This window comes from Numida meleagris, chromosome 2 (genome assembly GCF_002078875.1).
Source record: "Numida meleagris isolate 19003 breed g44 Domestic line chromosome 2, NumMel1.0, whole genome shotgun sequence".
Classification (NCBI taxonomy): domain Eukaryota; kingdom Metazoa; phylum Chordata; class Aves; order Galliformes; family Numididae; genus Numida; species Numida meleagris.
Window position 1 is genome coordinate 45540053 of NC_034410.1, and position 16437 is coordinate 45556489.

The 16437-nt window shown below is 38.5% G+C and overlaps 1 protein-coding gene across 1 annotated transcript in view; it reads left to right on the forward strand.

Moving 5' to 3' along the window:
- ARPP21 (cAMP regulated phosphoprotein 21) overlaps positions 1–16437 on the forward strand; it is a 133128-nt gene that overhangs the window by 39410 nt on the left and 77281 nt on the right. Inside the window, 5 exon segments of the mRNA XM_021386232.1 lie at positions 1046–1190; positions 2411–2462; positions 2464–2487; positions 3999–4058; positions 4968–5108. Coding sequence (XP_021241907.1) covers positions 1046–1190; positions 2411–2462; positions 2464–2487; positions 3999–4058; positions 4968–5108 — 422 coding nt within the window.

The window sequence follows — 16437 nt, forward strand, 5'->3', positions numbered from 1 at the left end:
TTATCAGGCCTGCAGGACTCTCCTGTATTAAATATTGCATTACCACCAAGCTTTGCTGCAGCTTAATTCAATTTTTACACAGAAGCATATGTTATTATTTTGAGATTTTTTCAAGAAAAATATAAACACATAAGTCTGCTCCCTTAAGTTTTGTACAATCAGATTGTTTTCTTCTGAAGTTACCATAGTGTTATTTATATTTCTCAAGATATTTCAATTTGCATTTTATTCAAGCGAACACAATATAAGTAATGTTGTAAGTGGGGAATAGCAAGTTCCTTAAAGCAAATCAGGAAAGGCAACCAGCTTGAATTCTCAATTTTAATTAATTTTTAAAGCTAAAGCATACTTTCAAGGGGACTCAGTCTTTCTGAAGTACTGAAATTTTAAGGATAAAATATGTAGTGCCTCGGAGAATTTTGCTTACCACAACTTGTTTGAGTATTGCAGTGCCTAGTTCACCCCCTCAGCTAAAGGAATATTTGCACATCTTTAAATGTGAAGTATGTGATACAGTAACTTAGTAAACCATTTTGGATACAGCTGAATTTATAATTGCTGGCATATTTCTTCTATCAGAGCCTGAACTCTCAGTCTGGCTGACGCTGCGTTTACATGTACAAAGCAGTTCATGTGAACCTGCAACTTCCTTTTTGTGGGGAAAAAAGTCACATTTTTCAGATGTTTTTCCACTGATAATTATTTGACATATGCAATATGTCTTAAATTTTAGAATTCCTTACAAAGGCCCATATGAAATCCATTTCACTGTTTCAGCAACTCTTGGGAGACAATTAAAGTGGAGAATAATGTGCCTTTAATGTAGGTAGACTAAAAGCATGTAGGTCTCAAATCACCTACTAGTAGGATTTGGCTTCTAAGATGTCATTATTCTCCTGGAAAAAATCATTTTTTAAATAGGAAAGAAATGTACCTGGCTTCAGCTTTTCTAGCCGTACGCAGTTTAATGCATATCTCCACAGGTTGCAAGTCATAGGAACTGTACTGAATCTGGCCCTAAAGTTATTTTTTTTCCTCCCAACAGGAATCAATACAACTACAGCTTTCAAGTTTTCCTAGTTTGCAAGAAGAAGATAAAACTAATAAAGATGACTCCGAGAAAGAAAAGGAGAAAGATAAAAATAAAGATAAAAACAGTGAAAAAAACAAGATCAGAATGTTATCAAAAGGTGAATTTGAAATATTTAAATGGTTGCAATTACTCTTATAAGCATACGTTTCTTTATTTGTGCATAAATACTCAGCAGAAATGTTCTCATACATTGAGAAAATTCAGAACATGAAATGGTGTGTGCATGAATTTTTCATAGAAATGTTGGGCTTTGAAAGTGGGAAGCCTTCCAAAATGGTTTGATGCAGATATTTTTTTTCATGTAGAATCACTGTTCTGAATATTTAACTGTAGTGGTGTGAACTTAAATGCATGTAAACATGTATGGTTATGTAAAGAATAAGTGTCTGACCAATACCTTTTTTTTCCCCCCTCTATTGATGTTAATACACTGACATGTTGTTAGTGCAGTGTAGATAGCGGAGTAATCTTGTTTAGTATCACTCCTCTATGTCGGAGAATTTCTTTTAAATACCATAAAGAAATCCACCCATTACCTTTAACCTGCATTGCCACCTAATATTGCAGTTACCTATCACGTATTATCACCTACTACGACTTCTTCAGAACAGCTCTTATATCTAAACAAAGTCATATTTTTAAAATCTTTTTATTAATCAATGGTACAAAGTTAGAGCATAACGTCTTAAAAATAATCGTTGCCTACCTGGGTGCAGATCCGCAGCTGGTGTGAATTGTCATTTGGCTTCAATGGAGCTCTCCACAGCTCACGCCAGCTCACGGATCTGCGCGTACCTTTGGTTCAGGCAGTACGGCGATGCTGGAAAATTAATTCTGACTGCTGTCACGCGTCCCCATTACCCACCTACTTCAGGTGTCACTGTGTTTTCAGTCTGTTAATAGAATTCCCACTGGCACAACGCCTCGTTTTCTGTATGTACAGCATGTATTAAGCGATACAAAGATACAGTGATGAATAAAACCATTTTTAAAAGCTTTGGAGTTTAAAGGAAGTATATGGAAAGGACTTGCTTGACATTGGTGGTTTCTCATGATTTTCAAATGGCCAGTATTTCCATTCAGTGTCTACTTTTGGTATTATGTCTCCGTAGAACAGTACAACGGAATCATGAGCATCCACCTCATGCTTCCACAGTTAAAGTTCTCTTTATATACTTTAACTCCAAATGAATATTTTCTTTCTGAATATATGCTTTCAGATTGCAGCTGGAAAATGGAACTTGGTTTAAAGCATAGCTTAATCATAACTGTTGAAATAAAATAAACGAGTGCAGGGTGTTTGTTTTTATTTTTCAGATTGCAGTCAAGAGTATACAGACTCAACGGGGATAGATTTGCACACAATAATTTAAATTATTAAAGAATAACCCCAGGTAGGTATTTTCTGCATTGGAGTTGACCCTCCTGAAATTGTATCTGCCAGTCATAGAAATCCCATATGCTATACATCATGTTTTATTAGTTCTGGAGATGGGTGTGAGAGAAAATGTAAAGAAGGTAGGTTTCTAACTGAACAGAAAGCTGTTAAAAGTCATCAATGCGTACTCCCCTTCCAGTCATCTGTCACTTAATTTTGCTTTCAGTGACATCTGGTCTTTGTCCTTACCTTCTTGCATATAGAGTCTACATGATTTTAAAGGTACTATATTATAATGATTGCAGTTGGAGATTTGTGTATGAATATAAAATAGCTTTCTTTTGGTATTGCCGTAGACAATTAAAATCCTGTGCACAGTGCTGAATTCTGCTCTTGGTATTCCCACAGTTTTCATTTAGAGTAGTGAGCTCATTTCTGTTAAATTTGCCTCTAAATGCTTAAGAAAGGATTTGTTAAGAATTTATTCATTGTTATAAATGTTAATTTCATTGAATCTGTTAGATGCATGCCGTATAGTAGGAAAACTAGAAATAATGAGAGGCTATAGATTGTGTAACCTTTTCTATAGATCAGGCTGCATGCAGCCCAGAACAGCTGGTAATTAGCCCCATGTGCTGCCCCATGACATCATGGTGGCAGCTCTTCCTCACCAAACAGTGCAACCTGGCCCTGGGCACACACGTATCACTCAGCAACAACCAAACACTGGCCCAAGACAATTTCTCTTCCCTCAGTGGGTCCTAGGCAAGCCAAGAGGTTAGATGCTCACAACGTAGATGACAAAGTCCTTGAACAGTTTTACCTGTACAAAATGAGAGAGTTCAAAAGAGTTAAGGAGTGGTGGACTCTGTCAAGCTTAGAAAAATCATACATGTAGGGCTATGCTTGGACATTTTTGAATGTTTTTGGCAGAAGAGGGAGGACAAAAGGAACATTTGAGAACTTCCAGTTGAAAAACAGAATATTTGGAGTGAGAAATGCAGCACTGTCTCCTGGGAGTCCCCGTTCGTGGCATTGATCTCCATTGTGCTCTTAACCAGATCAGCCTGCACAGTCTTCTCACTCAACAGTCGCTGCCTACAGAAAGATGCATGTCCTATGGAATGCTGGACGTTTGTGTGGACAGCATCTCTTTAGTGAAAAGAGCGTAGACTAGCTGGAAATGTCATATTCCATCAAAAATGGTGAGAAAGCACCAGAGCTAGCTGCAATACTCAGGACTGTTTTGTGCAACATGCTGATACAGCTCCGTGTGGCTGGAAGCCCTCTGACTGTGCTTGAATGCAAGGAAGGGCTCAGTCTGTCTTCATGTCGGAAAAGATGCAGCAGTGCCAAGTGGAATCTTCTTCAGATGTGCCAGGGCAAAACACATTTCGTTTTTCATCAGGATGGCTGACACTTGGCAAAATTCCCTTACAAATGTTGCCATATTCATTTTTTGGTCTAAAATGGCTATTGATAGTTGATGCTACAGTTCGTTGCGTTTCTGTTTTTTCTTTTTGACAGGGACAGGATGATACTCTTGAAAATGGAACAGGAAATTATTGATTTTATTAGTGACAACAAGTAAGTAGAGCTCTGCACTTGGTTGAGAGGCCATGTGTGCATGCAGAAACTCATCTGAGTGATTGATGTACTCATATGGACCTCAGCATCCTGAGCCCTTTTACTGGCACATTGCAAGATCAGGCTTTTATTTCCTGACACATTGTGTCTGCTTAAAATACAATGGATGTAAATGAAAACCTTTTGCTTTTCCTCTTGCAATAACTTTTCAGTGGCTTTCACTGGCTCTGCTCAGTTGGATCCAGAAATATTAGTCAAGCTTTCAGCGCAGAGGATACAACATGGGCATTTCTGAGGAGACATAATCAAATACGCTATCATGCAGGTTTCCCTGTGTGCTCTGTTATTCTAGCATGCTGGAAAATACAACTGAACTTTGGGGGGTTTTGCAGTGGATTTTTTTTTTTTTAATTAACTGTTCCTACAGCTTTAAAAAGTAGAGAGTCAGAATAGGAGCAGAGGAAGAATTACACTCTTGGGAAATAAACATTTTGAGAGAAAGAGAGGAAAGACTAGAATGTGCCAGTCTAGATCTCCCCAGCATCACTCTGTGCCTGACCTTTAGGAGAAGGGCAGAAAACCACTGCTGGTGTCTCAACAAATCTGTGTTGTTTGTGCAGAGTGTGCGTTTGTGGGGGAGGGAGTGAGTTCTTCTCAATGCACACAGTGCCCAGTTGATAGCATGAAATGTGAGCTTTGTAGCGTGTGGAAATGTGCTTATTAGAAATCTTAAATATAATGGCTTCCTCTTTTCTGCCTTCTTGTAGTGAGCATCAATGTGCGAGTGCACCAAGGAGGATATTTCAGACTACTGCCCATTGAGTTAGGAAAGGCATTGCTGTTGTCGTTTCATTATAGCTTACAGGGAAATGTAATTATCGATGGAATTTGCTTTTTTTTTTTTTCCAGTAATCACTATAAAAAGTTTCCTCAGATGTCATCGTATCAGAGGATGCTGGTACACAGAGTGGCAGCTTACTTTGGAATGGATCACAATGTGGATCAAACTGGGAAATCTGTAATTATCAACAAGACCAGCAATACCAGAATGTAAGTAGCTTCTGTTGTGCTTTCCTCATTCCCTTTCACAAGAGCTGGTTGGTACCATGTCTGTGTGACGTTTCTTTCAGCAAACATTTTTTTTTTTGTATTATGAATACTGTTTAGGGTGGGAGGAGAGGATAGAGATGTCTCCACAGCTAGTACTGTCAGCTTGTTTGAGGGATTAAAGATAAATAAGAAATCAACCCACCCTGCTCTTTGCAAGTGTCTTGTCCAGTACCTTGGAATGTTGTATTCCCTGACTCCTTAGTGCCACCAGTTCACTGCAGAAATGAGTTTATTGCTTTATGTGTCACCAAATACCATACAGGTATACTCCCAAATAACCTAAAAGTATTTGGAAGGTTGCCTCTTCCCTGGTTCTGGCTCTCCCTGATTCAAGATTCATTGTCTGCCCAACCTGATTATTTAGCATTTGATTCCCCTCCCCAATCTGCTGCCGCTATTCATTCCCTTCTCCTCCTCCTGATTCTAGTTTATTTTATTTTCAGATCTCATAGAAACCACAAAGTTCTTACGGGATATAAAGTCCTTCTGATGATTGAAATGCATTGCAAAATTCCTGGCAGGTTTAATGTTTGCTGGCATGTTTTCTGCTCTCCTCTGTGAACCTGTAAAAAGCTAGCAAAACCTCAGTACAGAGACTTTTGACTAATTCAGCAAAGATACAGTTGTGTCCATGCCTGTCAGCACTGCTTCTTCTGCCAAGTGCCACATTTACATTAACCATAATGGATACAATGGTCTTTCTCTCTCTCTTTACCTATAAACAATATAATGAAGAGGAAGTAATTACTACTGTGTAATTAAGTTTTGGTATCTGGTATTGGAACAGAAATGCCCCATTTGAAAATTGTGTACTTCCTGTATTCAATTAGTAACACAAATAAAAACTTTTATTTCATTTACATATCCAGTAATTAGGTGATCTACTTAGACTCAGGTGCTGAGAGTATGTGTCTACATATTATAGATATAAGGTAATAGCATTTTATAAATAAATTATATATATACGTTTGTATTTGTATCATAGAAGGCTCAGGTTTTGATCTTGCTGAAGTGGGTAGTCCCTCTAGCACAATGGTATTTGTTATTTCTTTGAGCCCTAAGAACTTCCCATGTGTCTGAAGTAAATTTAAGATCACGGAAAATTTATTGTAGCTCCTTCTCTTGGGCCACCCCTAAGATACTCAGGCACCTGTAAAATAGCACTTAGACATCAATGTTTTTAAAGGTTTAAATAAACTGTGCTCCAGTGGTCTGATTTTCAGAAGTCAAGAGAATTACAGTAACTCAATAAACCTAGCACTCAAGCTGCTAACTCTTAGCCTCAGGATCTGATAGTTCCTGCCACCGTGCAATGGCAGTGTTTGGATATGAATAAAGAAAGCTGGGTATGCAGCAAACCGGTGTTCATTCCTAAACTGTAAATGAGGAAAAAAAATAATCTTAAAACACATTTGATCATATTTTAATGATTTTTAGGCATTTTTCTGTCTTTACTGCTATCCCTTTTCCCTTTATATCTGTCACCTCTGGAGTGCAAGAATTGCTACATACGTCACCGCGTTGCCTTCTCCTGGTGGTAATATCACATTGGTATCTGGTAATGCTTTGCCTGGCTGCGTGGCTGCACATCCCATATTGATAGCACTGGAACAGCACTTCTGGGGAGAACACTGAAGTCCCCTTCAACAGTAAAAACTTTGTCCAAGTGTTTTGGGGAAGCTGCGGCTTCTTGCATGGTAGGAGTGAGAGGGCAAGCCTGGTTATGGGTACTAATGGGCAGCTCGTGGGCAGGCTTCATGTTACTGTAAGCACCATATGAACTGCAGACTATTTCCCTTTCTGTAGTGATTTGAAGGTAGATAACTAAATGATATGGAGCTCATATTGCATCATGGTTCTTCCAGTGTGTTATTTACCGTGCTTCGATACTGCTTTCAAATAAAGCTTTATAGAGGCTCTTTTTTTTCATAATTGGAGGAGATAGCACATTGTTTTTTTTGTTTGTTTCATGTTCCTGGCTCTGACAGAAAATGGATGTTGTTGTCGAGTATGAATAAGGGTTGATGAGATTTTATTATCCACAGCAAATACTGTAGAAATTCCACATCTGAAAGCATCCAATGTGATTTCACATGTGCTGCATTTCACTGTTCTTAGGAGAAGCAATTTTGTGTAGTAGGGAATCAACACCAAATACTGGGAAAGTGTTGACTCTATTAATTACTACTTGGAAAATATCCAGAGTACCGGAGAAACTGGAGAGCAGTTAGAAGACTCTTCAGAGTGGTTAATGCTGTTCTGTGAGGCTGAGTTTTCATTGTTCAATGGAAGTTCATGGAGGGCCCCATAGATACTATGAAGGTTTGCGTTGTGTCAATAAATTATCTCCTGATGGCGTATGACTCCCAGAATAACTGCATCCTCCCATGAAGCTCGAGTTCTTCAGTTCAGAAAGCATATGACTCTGCAGAGTCACCATGTGGGCTTGAATATGCATCATGTAGCTTATGTCTCAGTTAAGCGAGGGCTCATGTCACATCTTGGCTCCCACTCACAGGTGATGAGTTGTTCCCTGGCTCCAGGCAATGAGATGGATTTGCTCTGCTCAGCAGTGGTCCCCCAGTCTTGCTGCTCGCGAGTGCTCGCAGTCACAAGTGTCACAAGAACTCATGGCTTCGAGGTGGATGGGCTGGTTGGTAAAATTGGGGGTACAGTGTTATGATAGAAGTGGTGCAGTATGGAACAGTCTGTCAAATGGGGGACAGGGATATGAATGGAGTAAATAGAGGCATTCCATTTATTTTGTCCACTGGCATTCTGTAGGACAACATACTCCCACTTTTGGATGCCTGAGATGGTAAAAAGGCTACTTCTAGGAGAGGTGGAATTTGAGAAGATGCTATTGAGGAGCTCATGGCTAGAAGTATGGCTGTGACTTTGTCCAGTCAACCATGTTGTTGAATGGAAAGGGGAAACTGATGGTAAGAAAACTTTAGGACTTGATTCTGTCTGGGATTGCAATCTTGGAGCCTTAGTCAACTCTCAGTGGATCCTTCCTTGAGGATGAAGATATGACAGCGGTCATATCTTAATGACTACTTTGCAGTCTGAAAACTACTTAAAAAGAGAGGCTTAATCTGAGGTGTATTTTGTTGTTTATTGAAATACGAAGAAGCCATACAATTTATGATGCTTTTTTATGAAATTAAATTCCAAAACACAGATGACCTAAACTCGGAAAATGCTTCAAAAAGTTCTTGAGCTCTCATTATGGAACAGTGAGTTCTAAAACTACCTTTCGCTATGTTTTTTAAAATTACGAGTAAATTTAAAGAAAAGGAATTTCAAAAAAGAAATATCCTTTTTTTCCTGATCCAATAGCTTACGAAGTTCTACCTAAACTGAATTGTCAGACTTCTAAAATGTTTTTCTCAGTAGTATACATGAGAAAAGTAGAGCAATAAATGAAGGCAGACTTGTTATTGTTTTGGTTTTAGAGCCAGAGAGCTCAAAATAATACTTAATTGGGAAGTCTGCTTTATTCATTGTGGAATTGCTCATGTCAGCTTTGTAATGTATATTTGTCTGTGATCTGTGTCTGCCTGTCATATACTAAAATGCACAGGGAACTTAAGACAATCAAATATGATATCAACAGAAGTTTGGAATAGAAGCAATATATTAAACAGGACATGCCAAACAAGAGCCAAAAAATGTGGTTGTGTCACTATCTATTCTGTGTACACTCATAATTCCTATCAGACAACTGAAAGTACTTCAGAGCTTTGCGCAGAAACTGTTCATATGATAATATGTATCAGTTCAATCAATTTCATTCATTATGTTATCTGTGATAGGTGGAAAAATGTAGGGGAAGTATGTTTCGAGTGCTTGGTAAATGGCAGGGGTTTTCATTCAGCTGAGATCATCCCATATGTGACAGGTATGTCTGTGCCACGGCCCACACATGAGTTCATGTACATCTTTTTTTATATGCCTGAGTGGCAAGGTTCATCAGAATGGAGAAGGTGGAGTGCTTATGTTACATAAATGATTGTATTTAGACATTTTCATACATTCTGAGGGTGTAACACACCCATTATTGTCTTTATACCGATACTCACATCTTCAGTTATGACTAATTTTTTTTCAAGAGCATCATGGTAACCATTGTAATACCTGATTCTTTTCATTCCTGCTCTGCTAATATATAAATATTGATACAATACTGGCCCAGTCAGAAGGGATTTTGTTCCTTTGAGATGCCCCTAAATAATCTGGGCAGTACTACAATGTTTTCTGTATTGCAGGAGTTCCTTTTAGTCCAGACTTGAACTGTATCAGCAGGTGACATACATAAAATATGTACTTTGTATGTCATAACTAGTCCTACTGTTAAGCCTGTTCTATTTTATCTCCTTTGTGTAAGGGGGATTTGATTCACCTGAAGAGAGATGAAGTTCTCAGATTTTCTTTTGTGTATTTACAAAGTGATCTTTCTGTGGGTACCATCTATGCTAGAAGAGGTGCACTGTGCTAATTATGATAAGAATCTGGACTTCAGTACAAGATCCTGCAGACATATCAGCAAAATGACATTCACTGAATGATGACTATTTCCATGAGGAACAGTTTCTAAAAGATTTTTTCCCCTAGACTGAGGTGCCAGGAAGACTTCCTTGAGATGAAAATGTAATGGGCTTTGGAGCATGTAGCAAAGTATCCCTTTCCCCTTGAGTGAATAAGGTGTTCGTGTTGCTTGGTGTAAATGACTTCAATTTCTTTAAGTGGTTGTTTGCTTGTGGGAAAGGTAGAGTGTTTTCCACACAAAATAGGTAGCAGCTGGTTTTTATTCAGGTATATGGCAGTAGTTGCAATGTGTACCTGAATACGTATACCTTGCTTTTTGCAAGACTTCAGTCAAAGCCAGAGTTTGAGCCACAAACCGTCTGTTTTTTTTCTAGTTGTTGAGGTTTTTTCTTTTGTTCTTTTTTTTTTTTTTTTTCCGCTTCTCTGTTGTAATACAGAACATCTATCTGGAAAACGGTTTGCTGTATGGTCTTGCACCTGCATTAAAGCACCTTATGGTACCCTTGCTTGTCACACATGCACATGGGGTAATCATCTCATGAGAACCGAATCACTTTTGCTAGCCACATGGTACGGGAAAACAGATGAACAGCATTATTTCTGCTTTTATTTCCTTTCTGTTGAGGTTTATGTTACTTTTCTTCAAGGGAGCTTTAAGTCAGCTCTGTTCCTCAGTTTTCTATTGTAGTTACCTCTTTCCCATGCTCACTACACCGTAGTTCTTCCTTGAGCACTAAGAAATAAGCAGAAACTGGGGATATCTACATGTTCCCTCTGACATATAGTTGATGTCCAGTCAATATATCAGTCATGTGTGAGCACAGAAATGTAAGGGTGAGTAGTAGCTGCATGCAACTTAAATGGAAAAGCTATATAAGTGAGAAATAACACCATAATTGGCCAAGATGCTTTGTTCCAGTTTAAGACAAACATCAAGCAACTAAGAATTTAGTAGAAACATTGATTAAGAAAGAAAAGCACACACTAATAAACTATGAAGTATAGCTACATAGCTGTATGCTTAGATTCAAAGTAACAAATTATTATAATTTTCATGGATTTTTATTTCTTGGACCAAAACTGTGTTCATTTTAAAAAATATGACTAAATTAAGAATATATTCAGAAATTTAAGGGAGTAGGAATCATGTTTAGGATGGAAAAGCTTGGTGTCCCAGCAGTCAGTGCTGTGATGCTCAGCTTTTAGCCTTTCTCTTATTGCTGACCTTACCCACTGCAGCTCAAGCAAGGGAAGACTTTCACATCCCAAAACGAGCAAGGAACTTGCCAAGAAATTCTTTGGAAGAACCTTAAGAGGAATTAGACATTTCACATTGAGATTCAGGAAACATCCACCTCCAGAAGAGTCCTGTGGATGTTACTAACTGTTAGGGATTTTAGCAATATGTTAATGGTTGCTGCAGCCATTTGTTTTAGTTATGTAGTACAGTCCTCTCTAAGTGCCTTATCTGGGAGTGTATATTCATCATTTCAGTACTTGGTGCTGGTCTGGAAGAGATTGAGATTTTTTATCCCAGTCTTATTGATTTTTGAAAATTGTTTATTTTCTTTAGCTTAACATTACTTGAATTAGGACAGTCTTTTTTTTCTCAACGTGTGTTCTCTCATTTTAGTTTCATGCCTCTCTTACATGTAAGATGGAAAAAAAAATAAAAAAAATTGGTATGTGTAGGGCTGAGCTGAATATGACTTAAGTACTGTCATCATTCATACTTCGATCATTGCATGCCATATACTTGCAAGCTATGGAAATGTCTTGCTCTGTAAATGAGATGTTAGGGCAAATGAACCAGTTCTAATAGCTCCAGTATTAAATTTTCATCTAATGTAATTTATCAAAACTAAATTATTTGTAATTAAGGTGGACACGTACTTTACAGCTGTTGTATAGTGTAATGAAATGTTAGTTAAGCATTAATTAGAGGACGTGTATTATTTTTCTGGGTTTTTAATCCTTGCAATCCCACTCCTTAACAATGCAAATTTTGACAAATGCAGAAGGTTATGGTCACCTGGACCGTGCTGGGGAAATGGAAGGTTGCCCAGAAAAAGAATGCTATGGAATAGCAAGGAGACAATTCAGTTGAGGGAAGCTCATGCATATTTTATCACCATTAACCAGTGTCTCTGTGTGCTCATTCAGTCTGTAACAGGAAAATGTCTGTTAATCAAGCTACTGTTGGACTGTTTATACTTTGGAATCACTGCAGGCAGGTCTGGAAATCTGAAATGGCATCTGTGATTTACTCAGTTAATTCCCTCAGTAATGGGTGAATAAATGTTTTTAAATTTGGGCTGTAGTTTTCAGAAATGAGGCACTGATTAGCGAGCAAGGGAATTTTTGAGATGGTCAAAATTATTCTTAGTAATTGCCTTTTACCATTCTGTTGCCTGCCTCGTGTTTAATGTAGGAAATATGACATAATTACTGGAAATTGAGAAAATGTCATGATTTTTGAGACTTTTTTTCTTTAATTGCAAAGTCAGTTGCTTCTGCTCCCTGCTCCAAGATAGACTTGATCGGCTGTCTCTGACAAGTTATTAAAAACCATCACTTCAGGGCAGTGATCATTCATGGAATGGCTTCTGGTCCATGACTGTTCCTGCTGGAGATGCAGAAAATGCTCATGACCCGAAGTGGAAGTAAACACAAGAATTTATGATGCAGCAGAGCACTGCTTTGTACACGTGGTGTATTTGAAGAGGACTGGTGGTTTCTTCATTAGGACTAGTGGTTTCTCAATTAGCTTTTGGGGAACCACCTTGCTACCTTCACTGGAAGCCTTCAAATCTTAGTCTCGCTTTCCTTTTGTTTCTTTCTTCCTTGTTGACTTCTGAACTTCTGAGATGTGAAAATGTAATTTTAAATAGATCTCTGCAGTTATGCAACACTAATTTTCCTCTACTTAGAGTGTGCCATATTGTCTTCATAACAAAATATTAATGAATTCCACAGTAAGCAATGTTACCACTCAGGTGTCTTTACTAACTGGAAATAAATTGTTGCTCTGCAAAATGTGAAGTTTAGATATAAATCCTGATATCAAGAACTAAATCCAGTCCAGGGGATTGGCAACAAGAGATGCAGATTCCTGAGCCATAGAGGTAATCCTAGTTTGATCACAGGGGGACAGTGAAGTATCTAAGTGCTCTTAAAATGGTCCCTGGCTGAGAGAGAAGGCTTTGCATTTCAGTCCTGGGCAGCAGAAAAGCTGGTATTTCAGCGTAGCCTTGGGCTGCTGGGCTCTCCCATGCTTTCAGAGCAGTTTTTGAGTATTCTGACCCCAAAATACTGGGCCAAATATTGAAGTCTGTATTCAGGTGAACTCTCAAGGGAGTACTGTGCTATTGCATCTGTAGATTAAAACAGAATGGCGATCTGGAATTAAGCTTTAGGAAAGCTTGTCAGGGTCTTGGGCTGTGCTATGCTAAGTTAAGGTTAGATCAAACTTTTTAAAATACTGTATAGTCTGAAAGACTGCAGGATCTGGCCACCTGCTTGGTCCTCATATGGAATAACTTGTTGCAGAAGAGATTCATTGTGCGTTATCTTTGGCCATCCTGCAGCCTTCAGGTTCATCATCATTTTCATAATGGGAGATACTACTGGTGCCAGGCCCTCAGAAATCATGCTGCTAGGGTACCAGAACAGAGCATTCTGAACAGGTGAGGGGTTTTGGTTTTTAGTAAGTAAGCCTACCTGCCTGCTCTGCAGAGTGTGGGTGGGTGACAGAATAGACCTCACGCTGTGAGCAACAAGAAAAAGTCGTAACTTCCATGCTGTATTACCTGCTCTGTTCCTTTCAATCCTGTCAGATTTATCTGAAGGCCGATCATCTCCATTAGAGAGAGAGAATGCCTATCAGAATCACTTGTGACATTTAATATCCTTGTTGTTCAGTAATAAATAGAGAACACGATTAGATTGCAGATGCTGTTCTGAAAAATGCTAAGAATGTACAGTCTTTACCCAGGAAAAATGTAACGTTTGGTATTGGAGATTTTTTTTCTGTGCTTTGCACCTTTAAGCAACTGCCTTGTACAGGGTAGATATTTTTTGATGGCTTTCAGTACGCTTTTGTCATCATAACAGAAGTTCTTAGTGACTCATGCTATAAAAGCAGCAATCTGTTAATGAGGCATCAACCTCCAAAAGCCCAAAATGCCATCTTGAGTGATTTTAAGTGTTAAGTTGTGATAATAGAACTGCACTGTGCTTTAACAATTATCTGTGTTTAAATTCCTGCTCTGACTTTTAAAAAGTGTTAGAGCATCCATCAGCTCTGAAAAATACTCAGTCCTTATTCTCGAAACTGTTGTTCTGAGGGAATATAATCAAAGAATTTTAAGCTCTAGGGCTGTAATTCTGCCTTACATCATTTTGCTGGTGCCTTTTGACAATGGTAGTATTTGCTTCCAACTTTTGTAAATTCTCCAACTCACAGAACGTATCACCATGACTTCAAGATCAAAGAAGTCATTTTTTACTGCAGATAATAGAGTTTTGGCCCAAAAAGTAATGCTTATGCAGTTTTATTGTGGCTATAATGCAGAGCACTAGGAGAGCCTCCAGCATAATACCAAAAAAGCACAGCAGGCAGATGTAGTAGATATTCACAAACTAGCAAAGCAAGAAAGGATGGCATACTGTGTAATAGCATGCCTGCAGAATAGAGGCCAACACGATGTTGGACCAAGCAGTTGGTTTAATTAAAGACAAGTGCAAATAACAAGAAAATGTGGTTAAGCCGTCAGAACACCTTCATAACAGCGCCCTAAATCTTCACAACTTTTCCAAACGCTGTCAGCAGATATGCTTCTCGGCCGTGCTCACTGTCCCATTGCTCTCCTGATGGCATGCTTATGGAAGAATGTGGAGCCACTTAACTCATTTTGTTTGCCAGATGATGATTCTGTGGGTACCCAGGGGGGCTCTTTGCCCCTTCCTAGCCCCATTACCCTACCTATCTATCCTTCTGCATTGCCACCCGTTCAGGAGAGGAGCATTAACATCCTGTCCCCATTTAGTGCATTAAATGAACATCACATTGCAAATGCAAAGCTGGTGTTTTTTTTTTTTCCTTTAGGCTTGTGCACACCACATCGATCTCCACTTTTGAACTTTCTTTCCTATATTGCATTCCTTATACAGCTGCCTCGCTATTACCTGGGAGGTTTTTTCAGATGAAATGCACAACAGCACTTGCTAGATTTTTTCCTTTATTGGGCACTGTGCTGGTAAACTGTCTGCCACACGTGGGGGGGTTGTTGCTCCTTTTGAAGGCATCTTGTGCTGCAGAGGCCTGTGTGCCATAGTGCTGTCAGAAACATATGCCACATAATAAAGATTTATGTGCTGTGTAAGTCAGCCCTGACAATCCCACGCTGCCTGCGTGCTCTGCTAATGCAGTGACTGTGTCTTCAGAAGTTCAGCATTCAAAGCTCACGCTTGTCTCTTCTCATTTGTCCTTCTTGTGTGGTATCTCTGTTTCCTGTTTCTTAGCCAGTTGTTTCAGAGCTAATTAACTTATTTTAAATGAGTGCAGATTTTTTTTTTCCCCAGTATTTCGTTTCTCATCTCCCATATAAGTAGAGATTTATGAAAGTGCATTAAAATGTTTCTAAACATGATACACACAACCAAATGCCCTGTGACTTACTTAGCCATCAGGATACATGGTTTGTTACCACCCTGCAAAATATTTTTAGAATCTCTAATTTGATTAAATGCTGAATACCCGCTTAGGACACTTAGGTAGTGGTTTTTGGATTTTTTTTTTTTTTTTTTTACATTGCTACTTACAATGGTTGAGTTGGAATGAAAAGCATTAAATGAGCACATAATGGGAATTCTCCTTAAATATTCCATTTAAAAAGTATGCCTGGGGGACAAACTCTGTTCTCTGTCATACTGAGATAAATTGAGAGGAACTCTGCTGAAGTGAATGGAAGAATGGAACTAGTTCACATTAAAATCACCATAATGATGGCAGAAAAATCTTGCAATGGATGTTGCTATCAAAATCTAAACTTTTTTTTTTAAACTTTGTCGCACATAAATGTTTACCTTATTATCCCCTTTCGAAAATACAAGCTTCGTTGTAGGGAGTGAGTCCAGAAAAATCTTTTTGGTTGGATTCTTGCTTAACTAAAGACTGCCGTTATGTTTTCAGGAACTATAAAATGCTAACAGGAAATGATAGCACTACCTCCATATGAGGATGCAAAGAGCAGTGTTATACTCTGAGAGCCAGTTTGTCTTAAAAGGCAAAACTGCTATGTAGTCTTGTAGCCATCTGCATAAAAACATCACTGGGAAGGAAGGAATGCTCTGGTTTTTGCTCTGAAACACATTGTCAGAAAGACAAGTATTTAACTGATACTCGTAGCTCACAACTTGTAGGAAATACTAAACGAATTCCCATGTGATTTGTGTTTTTGTGAAGTTGTGCTTTAGAGCACAGATGGTTTACTTCCACCAATACTGATGACCAATAAATATTTGGGTGATCAAAATGGTAATATCAAAGAAAAACAACTCTCTTTTTTTCATTCTGTGCAATTTTTTTTTCTCTCCTATGTGTTGGTTTCCAAGCCTTTAAGGTATAATTGGTCACACCTTCAGATCTTCTCAGTATGCTCCCCAAATTACAAAAGTCCCATTTATTTAAAGGGAATTGGTATTTCCTCCTTAGGCT